The sequence below is a fragment of the Heteronotia binoei genome, chromosome 4, assembly GCF_032191835.1.
Source record: "Heteronotia binoei isolate CCM8104 ecotype False Entrance Well chromosome 4, APGP_CSIRO_Hbin_v1, whole genome shotgun sequence".
In the NCBI taxonomy this organism is placed as follows: domain Eukaryota; kingdom Metazoa; phylum Chordata; class Lepidosauria; order Squamata; family Gekkonidae; genus Heteronotia; species Heteronotia binoei.
Window position 1 is genome coordinate 50,122,537 of NC_083226.1, and position 25,990 is coordinate 50,148,526.

At 39.3% G+C, this 25,990-nt stretch overlaps 1 protein-coding gene across 1 annotated transcript in view; it reads right to left on the reverse strand.

Moving 5' to 3' along the window:
* The window catches only part of ADAMTSL1 (ADAMTS like 1), a 703,777-nt gene that overhangs the window by 593,754 nt on the left and 84,033 nt on the right, over positions 1-25,990 (reverse strand). Inside the window, exon 2 of the mRNA XM_060237245.1 lies at positions 2,384-2,506. Coding sequence (XP_060093228.1) covers positions 2,384-2,506 — 123 coding nt within the window. The remainder of the gene's footprint in view (positions 1-2,383; positions 2,507-25,990) is intronic.

Here is a 25,990-nt window from a genome sequence, read left to right on the forward strand (position 1 = left end):
CTGAAATTGGCCATTTTTCGGGACCCCTTGGCAATGCAGGGGCCCCCCAGACCCCCCAGACCTGGGGCGACCCGCCCCCCTCCCTACGCCACTGCAAGGAACAGGAATAAATGTAGTTGTATCACTGTCTGGTGTAGTTTGGTTGGCAGCTGGAACCATTAAGATATGTACAGTGAAAAGCATTACTCTGCATTGGAAATGTATTACATCCATAGTGTAGTTGTACTAAGATCTCAGAAGGTGATTCTTAGTGGAATGGAAGCTAATGAAGTCATGATAAAATATCTCAAGGCCTTACCTCCCAAGAATTCAGAAAATCCAGAAAATAAATATATCACCAACTTATCTTAAACAGAAGGTTGCTGAGTAGAAACAGGAGCCCTACTGGAATTTGTGACAAAATCAGGAAATTTTACCTACTTGAGATCAAGTAAGCATGACCATAATCTTCTTCTGGTCCCACTGGGACAATGCTAAAAAAAAACAATTTTGGGTGATTTCAGGAGTCTGTGGCACACCAGCCTTATACAATATTTGCAGATTTGTAAATAGTTTCTCATATGGCTGCCTGGGTTATGAATCAAGAATATTTGTAAAACTGAAAGAAAGGACTTAGTTTTACTCCAGACTACTAGTCTGAAACTTACATATTATGTGGGGCAGACGAGCCAGTAAAACTTCAACAGAGTAGCAACTTTTGTGGACCTAACTGCAAAGCTAATATAGTAATTAAATAGCATTTAAATTTATAATACAACTAATAAACACAATATTAAAAAGGTAATCATAGCATAACTATAATTTGATGTTTGTGGTCTACAAAAATAGCTACATTTTTTTTAAATTGAACATTCAAGACATAGCAATATACATTGATACTTTCTAAAAATGTCTAATGCTATTGTCAGAGTGAGAACTTGCTGATATTTTCTTAGTAGAAATATTCTACAAAAATACTATCAGTCATTAACAAATACTCTCACAATCCATCACAAATCCAATGAATTTCAAAGCAACAAGAGGCCAAGTCAACAAAACAGAAACAAAACTAACAAAAAGGTTGCCTGCTAGTCTAGGCAACATGGCATCCAATACACACTGATTCAAGCCACACATCATTAATCACAGTGACGGTTAATTGTATCATCTTTACAAAGAATCTTTATTATCTTGGCAGCATTGCTTGATCTACTACAACATTCACCAATGAATTTATACACTTGGTTAAAACAAAGTGTTGATTTTGCCCGATGCGTGAACTCTTTGGGTGGGATTGTGAGAATTCTAGAGAAGGCTTGCCGGAAAACAGATGGATTACCACAAACACAAGGGATTGTTTAATGCCTCCATTCTCTTTTTGTTAACTAGTTCTTTGACCTAAGTGAGATTTATTCATGCAGCTCACCTCATCTCAATATTCTAGCCAACCGTGTTCTCACTAGTGATAACCACTGAGCATTAGTGCAGCAGGAGGTAATTATCTTCATCTTAAATTAAATTTAAGAGCCGGGCAATAAAAACCAGAAAACACAAAAATAATGCAACATATAAATTTAGCACATAGGCACAATCCACAGAAACTTACAATCATTCAACTCCCACGGAAATCACCATTAATCCCAGTAAACTAAGTGCACCCATATCGTAAGTAGCTGTAAAATAATGAAGACTCGGATATTCCAGATGTCACCAGAAGTCCAGAAGTATTCTCATGTGCTAAAATATGCTATAATTAGGGCTGATACGAGTTATTGCAATGCTGTGATATCCTTGAGGATCTCAGTACAATTGATTTACATATGCCACTCCAGTAATATGTACAAATATTGGCCAAGCAATTTCACTTACACTGTATAAAATATATCTGTATCAGCAACATACATTCCTTTATGAAGTACACTGCTGAGATGGGTACAACAACATAACATAAGCTGATTATGAGAACAGACCTTCTATGCTGAAACAGTTTGAAAGCACCAATCAAGTAATAAAAAACCTGACTCTTCCAAAAGCCCCCACCTTTTCTTACTTGGTGGAAAGTATCTTTGGCTTATCACATAAACATGCATCAGCAAATCAATCCAAAATAGAGCAAGCTGAGGTAACATTGATCTCGTGTTCAGTCAACAAATGAATAGAAAATAATTCTTAGCGCCTCACAAAATCATCACTATGCACAGTAAACACATCACAAGCTGAAAAGTGCGTTTTCTTTTATGAATGGATTTGAATGTAAATCACTTAAAATGTAATTACTTATTTCCTTCCTAATAGAGCTAAAATATCTCCACTGCTATTTTAAAAACATAAAGAACAATTATAAATACCATGGGTAGTTTTCCACATACACAAAATAATTCAAGGATAGCTAGGAAAGTCCTACCGGATCATCAAGTTTGTGATTATGATTCAGCAAATCTGAAAGGAAATCTTCATTGAGGCTCTCCCTCCGAATCAATGTAAACTCACGTAGAAAAACAGCTCCTTGGTTTTCATCTCCAAGAACCTGTAAATACAGAATAGCATAATTTTTAAAAAGATGTCTTAACGTTGTTAGTAGTATCATAATAGGCAAAAAGGATTAATAACAATCATATTATTTGCTAATATAACAGTCTATAAGCAATTCTATGTCAATTCACTATGTTTCCTTGAACTGAATAACCTTAAAGAAGAATTAAGCCAACTTCTTCCTAATACTTTCCAACAGCTATGTAACATTCCCTATATTCTTCATATGTCAGTTCTGTGACTTCTATGTTTTAAAAACTGTATGCAAAGAAATTCCCAAACTCCTTATGTGACAGAGTAACATATTTTATACAACTTTTGAAAATACCAGACATGTAAGTCATTCTTTTCTTTTTAAAAAAAATAACTTTAAGTATGTGCTTAAACACCAGGTAATGGAGTAGTGCCCTGTGTATGAACAATAATTCAAAATAGGAAATAATTGACTATGAATTTTAACAGAAAGGAAAAATACATAGATAGTAATTTCCCTTCTAACTTATATCTAATGTCTCTTTTTCTATAGCCCATTAATGACCAGTTTAGATTTTGAGCTATCTCACACTCAAAGCTACAATAATAACTATTATTATTAATGATTATAGTAACAATCATTATTAATTATCAAAAATAACAATACATGAATAGAAAGGGAAATTGCTGAATTACAAGTTATTACAACACTTGGAACAAACAACCCCCAAGACTCAACATCCCCAGGGATATTGGTTTCATTACATATGCTAAACTCTTTCAGTCCTTACATATGTATTCCCAAGAAGAGCTATGCATCCTCTGTAGTATATTTCTTTTTTTAGAACAGCATATTAGAATAGTGGTTGAAATGGTAATATTTTGGAATGTACTCCTTGACCCCTAAGAAAAGGATACTGTTAATTAACTCCATGCTTGAGAGAAGAATGGAGCATAACAACTAAGGAGGACACTTTTATGTATCTGTCTCCTATTTAGACATATTTATTATTTTTCCGCCACCCCCTCAATAATTAAATCCAAACAAATGGTGACACTATGAACTTTGTTTGTTGCTGTTTGGCATTTGCATATGTCAAAATGTTGTCATTGAGTTGTATGCTAATTTACTGTTCATCTGTGTAGAGGCATCTGTCTATAGATATGAGCTGTAGACCACCATTCCAATGTGCCTGAGGAAGTGTGCGTACACACGAAAGCTCACTCAAAAATTGTTCATTCGTAGCTATGTTTAATTTCAGTCCGATGCAAAGCAAAACCGCTTGTAGATCCATTTGTTGCACTGCACTTAAAATTATTCATGAATGAAAACCAAAAATGACAACAGATAAGTACACTCTACAGGAGTGTCAAACTAATTTGTTACGAGGGCTGTATCTGACATAAATGGGACTTTGTGGGGCCACGTGGAATGCCATATTGTGGAGATATAAACTTTATAAAGGATACAGAAATACAATTAAAGATATTATTTTGACCTACAATACAAACATGCTTAAAACTCTTACAATGTTTTGTTTAAAATGCAAAGGTGGGGGAATAGTGGTATTTGGCAATGCAATTTAAAAATAAAACATCAAGAAAAAGCACAAAGATCACAGCAGAAACTAAAAATATAAACAAAAATATAAAATGTTCTGGGTTTAGGAAAACATGAAATGGCTGGGCACTCCAAGCTTCTCCCCCTGACCTCATGTCTACTCAGACTGCCAATGGCTCTTCAGTGTAATATCCCCCATTGACAGTGGGTTCCCAAGGTAGAGTACTCACTGGGCACCAGTTCTAAGGTCTATTCAGCAGAGACATGCTGGCTCAAAGCATCAACCCTTTATTTGCAAGCTCACACAACTCCACAAGGAACAGCTACTAACTGGCCATATAAATGCTGAAAAGTGAAACTGAGCTCCACTCGATTAAAATACACTGCAGCACAGACAAAGTTGCAAGGAAAACATGGAATAGATCTTCCATTACAATTTCCCAGAGTAGTCTATCACAGCACAGAGACTTAATGGAAAGTCCATTCCACATTTTGTTTGCAGCTTTGCAAACCCAGAATTGCTTCCTGCTTCAGCCTGCAAAGACAAGGAAGAAGGAGCTGGGAACTTCAGCAACCTTGGAGCTTCAAAGGATGAGGATGGGGGTGGGGGGGAGAGAGAGAGCCCCGTTGGTCTGATTAAAGCCTTGCACGGGACAGTTCTGGCCTGTGGGCTGGACATTTGACACTCCAGCTTTAGTATATTTCAAGCTCACTGCAATTTATTTCAAAAATATATGAAAGACTGAATGCTGGCAGCCAGAGCCTTACTGTGTTTACAGGGCTGATGCTAGACTTTCTGGCACCCTAGCGCCCCCATTATTAAAAAATATAGGGAAAATGAAGAGCGCCAAACTTGAAACTTTTCACATTTTTAATTTATTGATTTTTAATTTTTTTTTTAAAAAATGGGATATCTTATTTAAAAAATTGTGAGAATAAGTGCTTGCTGGCCACACCAGGAAAGAGGGTGGCAGGATAGGATGAGGTGGGAGACCAAGTCGCACGTTGGGGAGAGCGGGGTGGCTTGGTTTTGTTGAGGGCAGCTTGGTGATGGGAGAAGAGAAGGTGATAGTGGTCAGGAGCCAGAGTAATGCATCTGGGAGGCGGCACCCAGTGGTGCCCCCTAGGCCAGGTGGTGCCCTACGCGACTGCCTACTTTGCCTATTCCCACGCACCAGCCCTGTGTGTGTAGCAAATACCTGTACACTACTAGTAATTTTTTGACATAAAATAATGCTAGTTCACATCAGGTTAATCTTTATCTAATTCTTGTAGCTTAACCACTTATAACAGAAATCCTTGACATGGTGCCAATGGGCAGGGCCTAGTGGGACTTTTTGCTCAGCAAGGCTTCTGATTGGCTGTGCAGTATTTTAAAATACCTGCTTTGGCAGCAAATGCCACCAGTATCATTACTATGTGACTGAAGATAACCTGGATATATGCAAGGAAATATTAATATGTTCATTTTTAAGGCAACCTCTTAAGTAGATTGCCTGTGTGAACATTTGTTACTACTAGAGTTATGGTAGGAGCCCTGTGGTTCAGGTAGCCAGGTAACCTTCTGAGGTTGGTGAAATGAGTAGCCAGATCGCTGGGGGTAAAGGGTAGATGATTGGGGAAGGCAATGTCAAATCACCTTTGTAACACAAAGTCGGCCATGTTGTGATGTGACGTCACCGCATTGGTCAGTAATGACTCAGTGCTTGCATAGGGAACTACCTTTTCCTTTTTATTAGAGTAATACACAGCTTCATTGGTTGTTGCCACCTTCCTTTGCAGCCATTCCACGTTTTGCACCCAGCACTGTGTGTCAGAATCCCAGAGGTTCTTGCATGCTCAAAAAGGCTAGGGACCTCAGGTTTATATGCTCCCACCACTGAAATCAGCTTCGGTAAAAATTACTTATTTTGGTTGTCTCACTTTTTCAGCACTGCCTTCATGCTTCCGTGACTGACTCAGAGTGTTGGACTGGATAGGCCACTGGCCTGATCCAACATGGCTTCTCTTATGTTCTTATGGTTTGTAAGGTTTAAATTGCTGAAACTTTGTTAGAAAACAGGATAGCTCTTACATGTAACTGCTGCTCATCAACTGGTCACCTGTGTTGTCATGTATTCCTCCATCCTGTCCTGCTGTGAGCTCTTAACTAAATCCAACAAATCTACTTCACTCTGGCAGCAGCAGAAAAGAGTGGAGGGAAAGGCACTCTACCCCCATCTTTATCATGCTGGAAAAGACTGCATATAGTGAGGGGGGCACAGAGAACCCCCAGGCTTTTTTTGACGTTCAAAATCCTTTTTACAGTGGGACTGCACAGATACCACAATGATGAAAAACTGTGGTTTAAAACCACCTCTGCACAAACCATTTGCCCTTTGTCTAGCTGTTAACCCATTATAACAGCTCCATAACAGATATTTGGTATTTCCAACCATGAGGAAAGCCTTTCAAGCAACAAGCAATAATATTTTTCATAATTACTTTAGACTCAAGTCAACTAAGAAGGGAAAGAGAGGGCTGAAGAAAGAACTGTACCAAAAGTGTAAACAGAAAATCCAAGTTTCTGATCATAGATTGACCTGAATTTTATATTGTAGTAAGCTGGGGGATAATTCCTTTAGAATGTATCTATGAGAAAGTGGAAGTGAGAGCTGTTCGGTCCCTTTGAGAGCTTTGGTCCCTTCTGCTGTAAAATCAGATGTTAAAAACCATATTCTTAGTGTAAGACAAATATGACTTTATAAGCATGGAGGATTTTTAAAAAACAGATGCTCAGACTTTGCACTATACTGTTAACATAGAGGAACACACCCTGTTGCATTACGTAAGAACCAATGTGCCATAGCAACAATGAGTACAACATGCATCAGGTGGGAATTAAAACAGTGTGTCAAAAGAAATGGGAGAGTGCCACAGAAAGCTTCCAGCTGGAAAAAAGTGGCAGTTGTGGCCAATGATAAAAAAATACAGAATTAATCCCAGTAAAATTTCAGTTTTAAAAATTTTATTAGTTTCAAAGAATTAGAAATAGGGAATAGGAAGGGATAGGAAATAAAGATTACAAATAAGTCAATCTGCATAGAAAATACCTTCAAAGAATACAAGTCTACATCTGCAATACTTTCTGAAAATAATAAGTTGTCACATATTGTTGTCTCTAAACTATGCATCATCAACATTTTGATATTTTGTATTATAAATCTTTTTGTTAAAATATCTATTAAATTTGACATTTCCAATAAAAGCAATCTTGTAATACAGAATACAGGAAAAAGGAGATATAAGTTCACATCAGAGAATCTTAAGAGTCTTGCGTATCTAGCCAGGCATAAAATTTCAACCAATATTTTCCTGCTTCTTCCTTAGATTTCCCAGCCAACAGCTGGGATAAAAAGTCCAGCTCTGCTGTTTCCAGAATTTTTCCCACCAAGTCCATTCTTGTGGGAATTTCCTAAGATTTCCATCTCTGCGCCAAGAGAATCCTGGCTGCTGTATTGAAATGTGCCAACAAATGTCTAATTTCTTCGGAATAGTCCTCAGGAAATATATTCAATAAAAATAGTTCTGGTTTGAATTGAATCTGTGTCTTCATAATCTTCTGTAGTAATCTGTGAGCCATTTTCCAGTAGTCCTTCACCATCTCACATGTCCACCAAATATGATAAAAAGAACCAACCTGTTTAGCACATTTCCAACATTTGTTAGACATATTAGTATAGATCTTGCACAATATCTGTGGAGTCAAGGACCATCTATAAAACATCTTATACAAGTTTTCTGTAAAAGTTACTGACCTAGTTAATTTAATATTGAACTTCCACAATCTCTCCCATTCTTCTAATGTAATGTTATGACCCAAATTTTTCACCCATTGTACCATACAATCTTTTACAACTTCATCTTGCATCTTCATCTGTAGTAGATATGCATATAATTTAGAGATTAGCTTTTCTTGAGGGCCTAGGAAGATTTTATCAAATGGGTATTGTTCTGTGTTAAAGCCTATCATCTTGTCTTTGACATACCTAGATTCGACTTGCATTCTCAACCACCGGTTCATTTTAATGTCCAAGTTTTCCAACTCCTCTCTGGTTTTCAGTTGATTGTCTTTTCCCAAAAGGTCATCATATTTGTAACTCTGATTAAGTTTTAAAAGATTTGGATAAGTAAATGCTTCCACTGGAGATTCCCATCTTGGGATTTTTTTGTAAATTCTCATTTTTAACCATGACTATGTATGATACAAAGATTTCCAAAACCTTAAAAAAGGAATGTCCTTCAAGTCTTTGATACCATAAATACGCATGCCAGCCCAGAGTGAGATCATGTCCCTCTAACAGCAGTTGCCTCTTGTCATTCAATAGTATCCAGTCTCTTACCTACAAGAGCAGAGAAGTTTTATAATACAATTGCCAGTCTTACATAAGAACCATTGTGCCATAGCAACAATGAGCACAACTTGCGTCAGGTGAGAATTAAAACAGTGTGTCAAAAGAAATGAGAGAATGCCACAGAAAGCTTCCAGCTGGAAAAAAGTGGCAGTTGTGGGCAATGATAAAAAAAAGTACAGGACTAATCTCAGTAAAATTTCTACCTATTGAAAAATAGGGGGAAATGCTTGTAAATTTAGATTCGATCATATAAAATTGACTCTCTGCAATAATTAAAGTCTGCTTACAGCTTAAGGAGTAAGGCATACAACCATTTTCTGTGAAGATGTACACTTCTTTTCTGGATTGCCTTATATGTTTAAATAATGAATTAGTTCTGCAGCTCATTCATCACCAACACATATTGCAAAGCTGTGCACGTCTGCAGAACAGCTTACTACCATGCCCAATCTGAACAGAGGAAAAAAGAAAGACCAGGTACATATTGAAAGACTGTGTGAACAGGTCTTGATTTACTGGAATAATTTAGACCGATAATTGAGGCTTTGCCCATCTGCCAGAATGAGAAAAAAGTACTAAGCAGCAAGAATAATTTGCTAGATAGGAAACCAGCTGGATCAATTTCGCAATAGAGTAGAACACATTTCTTCAATTATTATGCCTATTCTCCCACAAGTATTTTTTTTTCTGGAAAGTGTGCTCTGCTGAAAGCAAATTCCATATTGAAAGCTGCTGCTACTGAATAACTTGCCAGCTTCTCTTCAAAACTGTTCCTTTCTACCTATAGGCCATCAAAAGCAGACAATGCCCATTTTACCACTTATCAATCCATGTTGAGAAGATCATTAGAAATGGAAGTATTGTCTTTGTAACAAGAATAATAAATGTTAATGTGTGACAGGTTCACCCCTTGCTGATGATTATTACAAAGTGGACAGTTTACTTCATTAATGTATAACACTTTGCAATCCCAAATAAGTCTATTCAAACTATATCCCATTTTATTTAATGGGGCTTAAATCTAGGAAAGCATTCTTAGAATTGTAGCTATAAGCCACTGGGATCTGTTGTTCTTGTAACACTCTCATGATGCATTCAGGCTACTGAGTTCCTGTTGGTTGTTGTCCATTTAACCATCTCAAGGATTTTAACCATCGTTGGATCTAAATGACCATCTAAACTCATACTCCCCCCCCCCCTTTCATAAACACAGAACCTCTGCAACAATGACAAGAAGTCCTGACAGTTTTATGTCCCATTTCTGATCTCTTTTAGAGACTGAGCACATGCCTGGCTCATTGAACACAGGGAGACGCAGGAGGCATGATATTTAAAATTAAGAGCAAATAATCTGTTTATGATTAAGGGGCACAAACGCTGAACAGTCCCAGCTGGAAAGAAATTTCAAATGTTTCAACATGAAATGCCACTCAGTGAGCAGGTACTAATTTCTTATTATAGGGGCCTGTCCTGGCTGAATGAGAGAACAAATTCAAACATGCACAAAAGTAACGCTGTTACTGTATCACAGCCCTCTTGCGCAGCAAAGTTTCTTGGACAAGGAATGACTTCCTGTCAGGGCTGCAGATGTGTCCGTATTGCTGGCCGCTGCCAAAAGCACTTGCTGATTAGCTCTGCTGTGTTGCTTCAAGCAAGGGTGGGTTTATTTTCATAAAAGGGAGGTGGGGAGTGGGAGGAAAAGCATAAGGGAGTGCTGAAAAGAGATAAACATTATTACAGTCACATTTCAGCTACATTTGGATGCCCAGAAAGTGACGGTTAAGAGGAGGATGTGATTGAAGTATATAAAATTAATGCACAGTGGAAAAAGGGAAATGACAGCTTACCTTTTCACACAATACTAAGGTAATAGACACCTCACAAAAATTACTCAGACCAGCATGTTGAAAAGAAAAGGAAACATGGCTTTCAAGCAATGCGCTGTACAGAAATGATTGATAACATAATAGGGTTGCCATCTGCCAGTGGGGGCTGAAGATCTCCTGGAATTAGAACTGATCTCCTCATTACAGAGATCAGTTCCCAGGAGAAAAATGGTAGCTTCAAAGGGTGGGTTCTGTGGTATTATGACCTCACTGAGATCCCTCCCCTCCCCAAACTCTGCCCCCAGTCTCCAGGAATTTCCCAACCTGGAGTTGGCAACTCTAAACATACACAAGTTGGTTTAAAAAAAAAGATTAGATAAATCTACTGATGGCCACATACACTGAACCCTCTGAGACGAAGAGTTGGCATTGGACTATTAGTACCCAAAAGCACTCAACTGAAATGTACACATCTGGCACACTCTCAGAATTGGTCTGCTTCGTATATTGGGGCTGCAAATATAGCAGATGTCAAAAATGCTTCTGAAGCAGGGTTTCTTCCTATGACAGTACTTGCTGCCATTGCAAGCCTAATCATCTGTTATGACAGCTGTATGACTCTCCTGATTCTCAGACCCAGTTTTTGGTATTAGCCTCACAGATTCCCAAAGATAGGGAGCAGATCAAAACTTCGCAGTAGATCTCTCTCTCTCTCAGCTTTGTAAGATGGCTGCTTCATGGGCACTGTTATTCTAGAGCCAGGAAAACAAACCACACCTACTTGGACAGGGTTTAATATGCGCATTTTAAGCTATGAAATAAGTAGAGTTAGCCATCTGAATGCAGCTGGCTTGGCACAATGCATCATGAGAAGAAAGCTCTAAGGAAGTGTTTTTGAGGAATAGATCCTGCTTCACCAACTAATGCTGTTGATCTGGGTGTGTGTATTTGTAAAAAAACAGATTATGAAATATTGCAAGATCCCAGTACGCTCTTTTCAACAACAGCAAAAACACTAGCCCTTGAAAAGGCCACCCTCTGAAATTTTCTCCAAGTAAGGGAGTGCAAAACATATGAAGCCACCGCTTAGGGTTGCCAAGTCCAATTCAAGAAATATCTGGGGACTTTGGGGGTGGAGCCAGGAGACATTAGGGGTGGAGCCAAGATCAAGGCTGTGACAAGCATAATTGTACTCCAAAGGGAGTTCTGGCCCTCACATTGAAAGGGATGGCACACCTTTTCAATGCCTTCCTTCCACAGGAAATAATGAAGGATAGGGGCACCTTCTTTTGGGGCTCAAAGAATTGGACCCCCTGGTCCAATCTTTTTGAAACTTGGGGGGTATTTTGGGGAGAGGCACTAGATGCTATGCTGAAAAATTGGTGCCTCTACCCCAAAAAACAGCCCCTCCAGAGCCCCAGATACCCGTGGATCAACTCTCCATGATTTTCTATGGGAATAAATCTCCATAGGGAATAATGGGGTGCCCAGCAGACATTTCCCTCCCCTCCCCCCGCTTTCTGACGACCCTGAAGCGAGGGGAGGGCCTCCAAACCAGGGGATCCCCTGCCCCCACCTGGGGATTGGCAATCCTACCACCGCTGAAGGCAGCCAAAAAGCAGCAAATTTTAAGTCTTTTGGTCAGACTGTTTTAGAGTTTCCATTCCAGGGATATATTTAATAGACTATTCATTTGAAATCATTAGCATAAAATTACTGCATCCATTCTCCACAGTTGTAAGAAATGCAATGTCTTTCCTGAATCTCTGTTTAGGCATTTGTAAATCAAGGAGCCTAATTACCAAATACAGAAGGCTTCAGTTTTACTTGGAACACCCCGCAACACTGAAGTACACTTTCTAATTAGTAATTTATATTGTACTCCATGAAATTTGCTCCTAAATTAGCAAATTTTGGGTTGTCCTTGCCTAAATTAGCAAATACAGGACCAGGCTGCCCATTAACTTTAAGAATTTTAAGAAACATAACTAATATATGCTTATGATTACACAGAGTTCAAATTAAAAACTGCTTGTAATGCCAGTGTAACGATTCCTGCACAGAAGTCCTTATAATATTTACATTTTAGCATGGAAGCCCATAATCCCATGAGGCGCTTTCTGTGTAACTATATTCAAAACAACATGCAGTATTAGTCAACACATCTTTGTTTCCCATGATCTCAACTCATGCAGAGTTGCCAGGCCATAGCTGGCAACCCCAGGAGGAAATGCAAAGCAGGCCGTGATTTCCTGGTATCATGCCAGTGCACTTGCATCTGGTTTTTACCGGAAGTGATGTGAGTTGCAGCAGTTTGTAAAAAAATCAATTTTTTTGTGGAGGTTTTATGCAAAATGCTAAAGCCTCCACCATGTAACTTCCAGTTTTTACTAGAAGTGATGTGGCAACACTGGAATGCTAAGCCTCTCTCCCAGATAGGGTTGCCAAGTCCAATTAAAGAAAAATCTGGGGACTTTGGGGCGGAGCCAGGAGACTTTGGGGGTGAAGCCAGGAACAAGGATGTGACAAGCATAATTGAACTCCAAGGGAGTTCTGCCATCACATTTAAAGGGACAGCACACCTTTTTAAATGCCTTTCTTCCATAGGAAATAATTAAGGATAGGGGCACCATCTTTTGGGGATCATAGAATTGGACCCTATGGTCCAATCATTTTGAAACTTGGGGGGTATTTTGGGGAGAGGCACTAGATGCTATACTAAATGTTTGGTGCCTCTACCTCAAAAATAGCCCCCCCCCAGAGTCCCCAGTACCCACGGATCAATTCCCTACTATTCCCTATGGGAATCGTTCTCCATAGGGAAAAATAGAGTGTCCAGTAGACATTTCCCTCCCCCCCATGCTTTCTAAAGGGGGGGAGGGCCTCCATACCAGGGAATCCCCTGCCCCCTCCCTCTCTCACACGCACACATACTTACTTGGTCTCCTTCCAGCAGAACTTTGCTCGCTGTGAAAACGAAAGCAGAAGAAAGGGAGGGGCCGTTCTCCATGGAAACTGTTACTGACCCTTTCCCATGAAGCCCTTCCTGTTTCCTATGCAGCCTTAAAGGGGCACACATTTTAAAAACTGTTTGCAGGTTTCTAAACCTGCAGGAGCTCTACAACGATATGATGCCTACACGCATGTTCTCTCCCCCCCCCCCCGCTTCCGGATTTTTGGAAAGCGAGGGAGGAGGCTGCAAATTTGGGGGTCCCCCTCCAGGGCAGGGGGGTTGGGAAGCCTACTCCCAGGGGTCGTTTTGTAGAAAAATAGGTGGTGGAGCTCATTCAGGGATGATTGTTATGCAGCCGCAATACTATTCAATGGACAAGGAGGTGAAACTCTAAGAAAGGTTCAGGAGCTGTGCTCCTGTGAGCTCCGACTGAATCTGAGGCCTGCTCTCTCCCATTCCACCTGAAGGTAAGATACTGGGAGGCTTCTTGCTGTAGTGGTAAGCATGGTATCCAGAGACTCATAGCCAATAGTGAAACTGGAATGGTTTTCTGGGTTTCTTTCTTTTCTTTTTTTAAAAAGGTGGTCCTTGAGGATGCACAGTCTGCCTTGCTCTATAAAGATGCATCAGCGGAACATAAATTGATGGAACAGTCTCAAGATATGCTATGAGTCTCACAAACAGCAACAATTCACAAGAGAAGATTCCATTCTGCTACAAAATGTTCCCACCAGAAATTTCTAGTTGCCAATGAAATATGCTTAATCTCTCCTGCTCCTCCCAACCCTTCTTTCTACTGAAGTTGAATTCACAGTTCCTCTTTACAACAGGACTCTGACTCCTTTTCAGTGTCTAATAAAGAAAATGTGGCTTTGTGCTAATTATTTTCAGTCCTTAAACAGCTACAATAGAGGAGTCTGGTTAATGTATTCATTGAAATAAATTATTTAAGCTCCATTTCAGCCTCTCTTTTCTCAAGGAACAAAAGCAACAAAAAGTGATTTGCACTCGAGAATTACAGCATGAAGTGCCCCCTCAGACAAAGCCACCAGCAACTTAACATCTGAGACAGACAGTAGCGATGATGGGGATGTTATTTGTAAAGCATGCACACGCCTATACTTGACCCACAGTTCTCCAACAACAGAGAAAGCCAATATAGCCCCAACAAATGGAGTGGCAAAAAAAAATCGCAGATGTACAAAACGCGCCAACACTTCCACTGCCAAGCAACGTTGACAGAAAAACTACAGGCAGCAGACTGTGGGAAAAGAAAGATGAACTCATATAGAAGAAAACAAATCAATGCTTTACATCTACTGTAAAACCCTGCTGATTGGAACAATCTTGCTGATGACCTACCCATGGTCAGCAAAGACAAAAGGAGCAAGAAAGACCTCAGAAGTCTGTGCAAGCCTGTAGTTAAAAACGGAGTCTTCTTTTTAGTTAAAAATTGCCAACAAATTTCACAATAAAGAACCATTTGAAGCAAGTGTTGAAGTTCCTGCTTTGAAAAATATTTCAGAAGTTCTGAGAAACACTAGTAGTTACTATCACATCTGCTTAGGAGCACAGTTATGTAAACTACCTGTGGGAAAAAGAGCTATACATATTTTAATATATGAACAAATTTCCCAAAGGATTTCAGCATTTACACACTCCTGTTAGATTTTTATGATGAATTTTAAGCAATCTTTCTTACTTATTAAACATCAGGTTTTTCTCATTCAAGGCTAGGACACAGACATATACCACACAATCCCCAATCCACACAATCCATACTGCTTGATTATTTGAATTTATGTTTTATCTCTATGTTCACTTTGCCCAAACTGGCTAAATAAATTACCACATCTAAGCTTCTGGTCTTTGTTTATTAGTTTGTATCATCTCCTGATACACTTATGGAAAGAAACCTGGTCTTGGGCTTTGATATTCTGAATGACTTCTTCTCTGACTGAGAATTGGACAAGAAATTATATAAAAGTCATTGGCTATAGAAGAATTTTTCAGAGGGGATGGGGCCTAGTTATTTATCAGCATTTTCTGTCCCTAGAACCAATGACAAAAAAGTTCCTCAACACTCCACACACTTAACTCACCTACAAAGACTTGAAGGGCTTTGTTTGGAAAGGTGTTAAGTGGCAGATTGAGTAGGCAGTAATTATTTCCATTTTATGGACATATTTTGCAAAATTATAATGATTAGAATTCAGACTCAACAAAAGGTTAGGCATTTCCAGTTGCTCTGTGCACCTGTTCCCTGGAAACCTCTATAGGATCAACATAAGTTGGCTGTGACTTGATAACTATTTTCACACACACTGAAAAAAAATTCTCTCTGCCACATCCCATCTCTCTCCTTTAGTAAATTCTAGGGCTTCTTTTGAGCAGGAACACACAGGAACACAGTCCCGGCTGGCTTGGTGGCAGGAGGTGTGGCCCAATATGCAAATGAGTTCCTGTTGGACTTTTTCTACAAAAAAGTCCTGGTAAATTCTGAGTTTCAAAAGCAGGACTTCGAAAAGAAGGGCGTCAAGGCTGCTTTCTGGGAAACCTAGAACCAAAAATCTCTTGGGTATGTTATACTTCAGTGCAGGCTCAAATTTGGCTTCCCCTTCCCATGTCAAAGTCAAAGTATTTTATTGTTGTAGCCATAGGCCATAAGAACCCCACAAAACCCCCAAAGTATACAGTTTGCTTCTAACCATAAAAATTAAAACATAAAAAATACATAGCAAAATACGGTACTATGAGCAACATTTAAAACATATATATAATAAAACAATGTGACAGAATGAGCCTATAACTTGGCTAAAATTCTTGTATGGGTAGCTGTGATTATCTTCTTCCTTATTTTTATTGCTAAAAAGATGAAAGTAACCACCTTAAGGGTAACATCTGGAATGGTATTAGCCTATAAAAATTTCATACATTCCTCTTCTGATCTAAACTTTGTGAGAAATTGATTCAGCAGTTTATTTCGAATGGGCCCATAAAATGGACAGAATATAATATAATGAACAATATCTTCTATCTGATTGGTGCCACAGGAACAAAGATGCTGGTCCACAGGTATTTTTTTGAAATCTACACTGAAGGTACAAGGATGGCATGGTTGGGAAATGAGCTTTCTTTAAGGGGCATTTGAGAGGTCAGCTAGATAGCGGGGAAAGGATTTATTTTTCTTGAATTGGGGATACCAGACAGAGAATTTAGATTGATGGAGCATAGTGTCCTTCCCATGTACATTTGTGACTTGCATCTAAAATTTCTTTCCCCAATACAACTCCCCAAACAAAACCTTTCACAATATTTATTATCAGCAATTATTTGCTAGGGCCATACCTTCAGAAAGTGTTTCATTTTTTCTCCTCTCCCCAATTAAATCTATCTTTCTGTGAGAAAAGTCTTGTTAACTAAAATCTAAGCATCTTTTTCTCCATGACTGAATTTTAGTTTCTTTTTCCCAATGAAGTATTCAATAGGATGGGTTTTAAATGTTTCCTTCAAATGGTAAAACTTATTTTTAATAATGTTGTCGACTTTTTTTTTTAAGTTCACACTGTAATATGGATGTAGGAGGTATGATGTTGGGGATTTCCTTTTTATCTTTGCAGTCTTGGTATGCTATAATCTTTGTCACATGTGAAAAGATTCATATAAGAAGAATGTGACTCAACTTGTTTCATTAATCTGTTCTCAAACCTTGTATAGCAAATTTAGAATGTATGGAAAGCAAATAACTGTGGGCCAAACATTCCTCCAATATCAAATTAATTAGATTACCAGATAAGACCAACTTGAACAAGTTGAAGGTTTCATTCTACAACAATTTCATATGCCTGACACATCAACAGGAGTTCTCTTGCACTACCAATTTTGCTGCATGCTCTACCCATTACAGCCAGCCCTGGTCACTATAAGATCTACTTTCTTGCTGCTGTGATTTCCCAAATCAAACAAGAAATGTGTGAATGTCAGTCAGGGCTGTAGCCAGCAGGGGGCGCACAGGGTGGGAGCAGGCCCTCCCACACTTCAGAGTCATCAGAAACAGGGAGTGGGGGAGGGAAATGTCTGCTGGGAACTTCATTATTCTCTATGGAGATCGATTCTCATAGGGTATAATAGAGAATTGATGTGGGGGTATCTGGGGCTCTAGAGGGGCTGTTTTTTGAGGTAGAGGCATCAAATTTTCAGCATAGCATCTGATGACTCTCCTCAAACTGCTCTCCAAGTTTCAAAAAGATTGGACCAGGGGGTCCAATTCTATGAGCCCCAAAATAAGGTGCCCCTATCCGTTATTTCTAATGTAGGGGAGGCATTTAAAAGGTGTGCGGTTTCTTTAAAAGTGATGACCAGAACTCCCTTTGGAGTTCAATTGTGCTTGTCACAACTTTGCTTATGGCTACACCCCAATGTTTCCTGGCTCTACCCCCAAAGTCCCCAGATATTTCTTGAATTGGACTTGGCAACCCTAGATTTTTTTTTACATCTACTAGTGGTAAGCAAATTCCCCCACCCCACTTTCCCACAGCATCATTTTGCTTCTATACAAATTACATTTCAAAGCAAATTATTTAGGAATGTTTTATGTAAAATATCTTCCTAGTTGCCCACCCCCTCGCAGCCAACCTCCCACCTCCTTACTACATCAAGGGGGCAGGAGGGGGGGGGGGAATGGAGGAGGGTGACAGCAGAAACACCATGATGTAACTTCTATGTAATTACCTGGAAGTGGCATCAGTGTTGGTGATGCTCCCCCCTCCCACCCAAATTCTGCCTCCCAAACATTTTCCTAATGACTAATGTAAAGAAACAGGGACATCACCCACATTTCTCATTTGTGTTTTTGAGTCACAAAGACAGAGCTGACAAATACAAATTTGTGACGAAGTCCAAATATAAATAAGCCTTTTTCTCTTTCTATTACAATCTTCAGGATGACTTTCTCTTCTAGAACATGAGGAGAAATTATTTTCTAAGATTAAAACTGCAACAATCTCCACTCAGTTATTCAATTTTTAAAAAAAACCTGAATTATCAGGTTGCTACATAGTCTAACAGAGTTATTTCTTCTCTGTTGATAGCTGAGCTAGTGTCATAGTAGATGATCTGAAGGCAGGCGGTACATGTGCAAATAAATACGTAGTCACTAATTTTACAACTGAGAGTCCTGGTGTTCAGTATAGCTGGGTATTTAAATGAGTTACTGTTCATCTTGAGATCACAAACCAGGAAAAGATCCTAACGGATTTGTTTACGTACCTCAGATGATCTGAAAACTGAGTGTGCTAAAAATGAATGCCAGCATTTGAAGACAATCAGGAGGTTCTCCTCAATTCAACTCCCATTCCCTTAGGACCATGTAAACAATACCGAGGTCAGTACCTCAGTTACACAGAGGTGGGTGTAGTATGGAATTCACAGCAAGCAAGCAGTGAGTAGAAAGAGTTTCTGAGATAATGGAGAAGTGAACATGGCAGGTGACATCCTGTTTTACCAGCTGGGGTTGTTTATTTGCAAATCTCTGCCTCAGCTGCTGAAACTGGCCCAAGGTCTTCAATTCACACAAACAAGTACTTTGTTAATTACAGGCAGCTACAGCAATCAGTTTGTTGTGGCACCAACTTGCCAGAAAGCAAAAATATTAATTTCACATATGTCTGCAATTGTTTTGTGTTTTTTTTTAGGATACAGTAGCTCAACTCAGAATGTGCCATAGGGTTGCCAGGTCTGTCTTGGAAAATACCTGGAGACTTTGGGGATGGGTGGGGCCCAGGGTGGGGCTCAGCATGTGCCAGAGAGTTCACCCTTCAAAGCAGCCATTTTCTCCAAGGAAGCTGATCTCTGCCAGCTGGAGATCACTTGTAAAAGCAGGAGATATCCAGGCCCCACCTGGAGGCTGGCAACCTGAACTGATGCAAGAAATATATTTAGGAACATGGCATAATCGTTAGGTACAGATTCTATATCTATAAATAGTTCAACAAGAAGTGCTTTTTAAAGTTTTCCTATTTTAAGTATTGGCCATGATGAGACAATTAAACACCATCTGCTCTAATAAATGTCTGTTGTCCTCTAAAAAGAATGTTTAGAAAAAGAAACCTAAACCCAAAGCTTATGTTTCTTACAACTGAAGGTCAAAATTACCCAAGAGATCTATGATCAGATAGGACTTTAGCCTCCCCCTCCCCCCCCCCCCCCGCACTGATTTCCCAGCCTAAATAGTAAAACAAAACCCTGCTGTTTGCTCTGCAATGGAAAAAAGGCAACTATTGCTTTAATGCGGAAGGCCCAAAAGCTGCTTTAGGGAACCGTTTAAATAGGAAGAAGGGTACAGAGATAAAAAGATTAAACCTTCTACATGGCTTCACATTCAGGGTTCACTATTGCCTCTGTAAAAATAAAAACAAAAAATGCTGGCAGTTCCAGTTACAGATCGTCAGATACCATGTGTTGTTTAGACATCAAAGTGATAAAATAAGGAGAAATGTGTGTTTCAGCATTAGAATCAACTGTGGAAAGAAGAAGGGGCTAAGCAATGCTCATGAACTTAAGTATTTTAGGCACAGATGTATGGAGCCATGAAAAGACTTAAATCCTAACGCCAATTAAAACCAGGACTGGGAACCGTTTGGTCTCTTCTTTGTCCTGATGTAGCTTTACAGATTTAAGATTGAATCTCCTCTTGAAACCAGAGGTGAATTTTTTGGAACTGTATGGTATATGGAAAAATCCCTGAGTTTTAATGTATCTGTGTAAACCAGGCAAGGATTACAGAATAAGACATCTTGATGTAGAATTCAAAAGGGTGGCTTTCTTTACCCTTATGAGCATTGAGCATTCAGTCTAGGCACACAAACTTCCACAGCCAATACAGAACATAGCTAATGGAACACAACCTTCTACTGCCCTTAGTGCATGGAACAGACTATCAATATTTCTTTGATGATGTACAAGGACAAAAAAATTACAGCTTTAGCAACTCATACTACTGGATATATTTTCCTATGGCCACATTTGCAGTACTTGTAGCAGAACAAAGGGAGCTTTAACTCTCAAAAGCTTTCTAAGGTGCCACTGGACTCAAATTTAGATACTGAAGAACAGGTGCTATCAATAGCTCCTCATGAAAGTATCAGCATATCAGAGCAAAAAAGTTCTACTTTGGCTTAATCTCTGCTTTATCAGGTTTCTACTTGCAAGGAGAGAATTGCTGTTTTTGTTTGTTGGTTTTACATGTAGGACAGCAGTGAAAAATACAGTTTGTCTAGTGAGATGTACTATTGTAGACTGCCACTGTACCAGTTCAGTAACCCACCACTTCATTTTCTGCAAGATCAGGCCAGTTATGCAATGGTGTTTATTTCTGTGTAGATGGGGGGCTGCTAATGAGTTGTTCCCTGCCTTGGAATATGCGACTAGACCAGGGGTGTCAAATTCATTTGTTATGAGGGCCAGATCTGACATAAATCAGACTTTGTTGGCCTGGGCCATGTTGGCCTGGGCCATGTGTGTACCTATTTAAGATTAGGTAGCAGAGATATAAACTTTTTAAAGGACACAAACACGACATAAAGGTGCTTTCTTTGTATTTCTCCCATGGAATCCAAGGAACTGGGCAAAGGAAGCTCTGGCTCTTTCCCTCTCTCTCCAGGGGACCAGATAGAAAAAACTGAGGTTTTGCTCTGTAGCTCCTGTGCAATTGAGCAAATCTCACAAGGCAATCTGAGATTGAGAAGGAAGCAGACAAGAGCTACTTGCTCAGGGGCCTGATTCGGCCCCCGGCCCCATGTTTGACAACCCTGGACTAGACAAAGTAAGCTTTTTATCCTTTTCTGCTCACTAGATAAACATCAGGACAGCTCCTCCCCTCCCCTGAGCAGTTTGTTTATTTACTAAAATATTTACCTTTGCTTTTGAATCACATTTGAAGCCCTCCTCCAATCTAAGGAGACTTTCTCCATTAGAGGAAAAGCTACTTAAGTTGGAGGAAGTAAGGTAGATCAGGCTGAAAGAGTTTTGAGAAAATTGTGTCTGACCCAAGGTTATACAGCAGGCTTCATTTGGAAGAGAGGGGAAACCTGGTTCTCCAGATTATAGTCCACTGCTCTTAACCACTACACCAAGGTGGTTTTAGATCACCACTATCAAACTGATATATATTTCCAGTGGGACAAAGTTTTCAATTTGGATATAAAACCAAAACATGAATACCCTATGCAGGGGTAGAATTCTAGCAGGAGCTCCTTTGCATATTTGGCCACACATCCCTGATGTAGCCAATCCTCCAAGAGCTTACAAGGCTTTTTTGTAAACTCTTGGAGGATTGGCTACATCAGAGGTGTGTGGCCTAATATGCAAAGGAGCTCCTGCTAGAATTCCACCCCACTCCTATGTCCTTAATTTTGATAAGCATTCTTAACGAACTGTTTTAAACCCTTTCTTGTATGATAGATTCACCTTCCTGAGAGGTTTTTTTTAGCTCTCCACATTTTTGGAACTATTGCTTCAGAACTCAGTGCTATTATTAAAATCCATCACTTTGCTAAAAAAGCAAAAAAAAACCCATTTAGCTACATAACCTTAAGTCTATCCAGTTTCAAAGTAACCAATATACTATTCGAGTTACAGGTAATATTACAATTGGGGAAGCATACACTGTAAAATCTGTCCTACTTCCCATTCAGTTTGATATTGAACTCACCTAACCTTATGACACACTTAAAAAAAATCAGTTTTGTAAGATACAATTTATACTGTGGGCAGGCTTTAATGAAGCAATTAAAATACTAATACCTAAAATATATTACATCAATTTTAGCATTAAATCCTTCTTTAAAATAATGAACCTACATTTACCAAACTCCCCGCCCCATTCTTCCTCCAAGAAACGTTAAGTGGTATGCATAGTGATCCTTTTCAAGTTATCCTCAGAACCTTGAGATGGGTTAATCCGAGACTGTACCTGACATAAGGTTACTCAGTAAGTTTCTCACTGAGGCAGGATATGAAGATGCATTTTTCTCCTTTACCATTACCCTACACTGGCTCTTTCTGACCTTCCCATTACATTCAACTACTGGCATATATAGCATGAGATCCATGAAGTAGTTCTTTTGAGGTGCTAATTTCTATATACTATTTCTATACTGGAGAACCAGTTTGGTGTAGTGGTTAAGTGTGTGGACTCTTATCTGGGAGAACCGGGTTTGATTCCCCACTCCTCCACTTGCACCTGCTGGAATGGCCTTGGGTCAGCCATAGCTCTGGCAGAGGTTGTCCTTGAAAGGGCAGCTGCTGTGAGAGCCCTCTCCAGCCCCACCTACCTCACAGGGTGTCTGTTGTGGGGGAGGAAGATAAAGGAGATTGTGAGCAGCTCTGAGACTCTTCGGAGTGGAGGGCGGGATATAAATCCAATATCTTCTTCAACTTCTTCTTCTTCTATATGGTGGGGTCAAAGCAGAGAGCACAGCCAAGTTGCCCATGAATCTTGTGTTTACTACTGCCCAAATTTTGTCACAGCCTAAATTTCACATTACTATGTATGTATTTCCTTAGCTATTACAATATTCTAAACATCTGTGTAGGTGTCTTATCCCAGATTTAATGGAATAAAGGAAGAATGTTCAATTCCTATAATTTTACAAAATTTATATCAGATCGCTTGAGTATATTCATACTTTAATAATTCAAAAAACAGGTGCGCATGAACAAGATGCAATTCCCACTGGTATAGTTCAGCTAAACATAATTTTTATTATTTCTCTCTATTCTGAAAATGTTCTCACTACAGTACACCTGACTGGATTTTGATTTCAAAGACAGTAGTGAAAGGAAAGGAAATACATAATAATTACTGCCTAAACCTGAGACTTTTGCAATTGCTCTTACATTATGAAACAAACTTCAAAGTCCTTTTTCCAAAGTTGAAACTGTTAGTAATTCATGTAACAATCCCATGTGCAAAAGCTCTAACCCATCTAATGCATTACCTTACAAACTTTTTTTATTTACAGAGTCACAACGAACAAATAATCACTAATATTTTTCAGATTAATGTTTTCCCATTCATTTCTACTTATTCACAAAGCCAAAGAACAAATCTTTGATCATAAAAAATGAGGGTCTGAAAGCAGTCTGAGTTCTTCACAAGCAAAGACAAGGGCTGCAAAAGCTTGGAATCTAGATTCATGGAATCTTTTAAAAGACCATGAGACAAAACAAGACCAATAAAGCTTCCCATTATTTCTTAACCCAGACAAGAAAGATTCCAGTTGCTGTTTTACCATTGTAAACTCTTACTTAACTTGATTGTAAGACACTATACAGGTTCTTTGTGAGGAGCCCTGTTCATTGCCCTGAAATAGATATGAGCCAAACTAAGAGGGAGGGTCCCCTCTCTAGGTTGCACGCTTCAATGCTCCTACTCAAACTAGCTTCATACAGTGGGCAGGCCCAGATAACTTACATGAGTTTGAGACCCAGTGGAATCACAGCTGGACTGCTGTGCTTTATTGAAAAACTGCCCAGAGAAAGCCATGGAAAATATGGTCTTTCTCCTTGCTCCCAGCTACAAAGTTTTCTTCCAAAAGAAAAGGAAAGTGTGGGCTGAGTTTAAACCCCTTGCCTCTTAAGACTGACATAATTCTTCTGGTTCTCATAATCCCCCTCCTCAAAAAATCCTTTAAGAATAGACTTGCTTGGCTATAAGGTGCATTCCCTTTCAATTTTTATTTTATTTTGCTATGTTTTAGTTGTTGGTTGTATTTCATTTTCCCCATTTATTTCTTATGGTATTAAACCACACAAAGAGACATGAGTTTTAAAAGTGAATAGTATCACCATTGTTGTCAAGATAACTGTTGGACTCTGCCTTTAAGACTTTGCCTTTTTACCATTGGGGGTGGAGACTGCTGTTTTTACAAGCCATATTATGTGCCTTTCCTCATAACTTCCTTCCTCCTAGGTCCCATTAGCAGCAGATAGATCCTTTGGCTACAACTATAGTTGCCAGGACCAGCTCAGGAAATATCTGGGGGGGTTGGGGTGGATCCAGGAGGCTTTGGGAATGGACCAGGAGACTTTCCCATTTCCTGAAAATAATAAAAAATACAGCAGTGCAGTTCCCCTGAATACAGTCTTCACTTATCCCTCTTTTTTGTATTCAAATAGTTCCATAGCAGCTGCACTTTCACTAAAATGATAGTGAATTCTCTCTCTTTCACCTCCCCCCCCCCCAAATAAAAGCATGTATGCACACACTTTTGGGGCAATGGTATTAGATAGCTTTACTCACTGGAGTTGCTGAATGTAACAATCTGCTGTATTTCAACCAAATTACAGAGAGAGAGAGAGAAGTCTAGGGGTGGAGTTTTCCTCTATCCCATACTAAGGTTCTAGTTGTTAACTCTTTACTGTCTCTTTTCTTATACATCTTCTGAAAGGAATGCAAAATAAAAAGCGGAACTGGGCTCTCTAGCTTCCTCTGTTCCACGCACATATGGCTGTTAGGGAGGGGCGGTGGCTCAGTGGTAGAGCATCTGCTTGGGAAGCAGAAGGTCCTAGGTTCAATCCCCGGCATCTTCAAAAAAGGGTCCAGGCAAATATGTGTGAAAACCCTTAGCTTGAGACCCTGGAGAGCCGCTGCCAGTCTGAGAAGACAATACTGACTTTGATGGACCGAGGGTCTGATTCAGTATAAGGCAGCTTCATATGTTCATATGTTCCTGCTCACACACACACACCAACTTCAATCTCATTGAGATTTAAAGATGCACACATACCTTTCAAAACAGAAGCAGTTGCAAGCTTCTGAACCTGCCTGAGATCTAAAAGCACATCACGGCTGTTGAGGTAGGGCTAGCCAACATTGGCCACCTGGCTGGCAACAAAGAGGCACCTGCACAACAGGAGAATACCCCCCCCCCCCCGATCTCCAGACGTGGGAACTGGCAAGCCTAGCTACAACTTTGGTCAATTTGAGATTGTGGATTGTTCTCTCATCATTTTCTCTTCTTGCTACTCCAAAGGCAATAGTCTGTAACACTTTCAATTTTAAAAATATTGTGAAATTTTCCACATTTTAGAAAATGATGTAAAAAAGTCTGAGACATCGTGCTTAATTTTATTACATTTACCATGACCAAATAGTTTTAAAGACTTGACTTTCTTTTCAGTGAACCACAGTTCAAAATTTTGCCTATTCAGTCATTTCCTAATCTAAATGAAAACCCACATGTAATAATTTTAAGGGTAAGACCCGTCAGTAAAAAGACAAGGAGAGAAAGCATTTTTTCACCATATGGAATGTCATTATTTAGGGCAATGAAATGTGAAAACAGGGATGATAAACAAAGCCATGTGGTCTTTACTTAATGAGAAGCAAAAGGATTTCACAGAAGTCTGGGAGCTCACTGGGTTTTTTTGTACATGGTATTGCATAAAGGAAAGTTAGATTTCTATGGGATTGACTGAGCCACAAATACACAATTTTGGTGTTGTAAGTCTTGTAAAAATATTTATTATTTAAAAGTTTGTGAAATTTTTCAGCTACCTGGAAACACTGTACTCTAAAGAGAGGTGATATCTACAGAAAAGCTGGGTAAATGGTTGCTTGGCAAAAGAACAAAAGGAGGAGAGAGTAAACTCCAAGGCAGAAACAGAGAGAAGAAGGTGAAACATTTTTCTCCTGAGAATGCAGAGAATTTCTGAAGAAGTTCCAGAGAAGAAATGCAGTTGACAGGAGTGACCATCTTCTGGTGTGGGC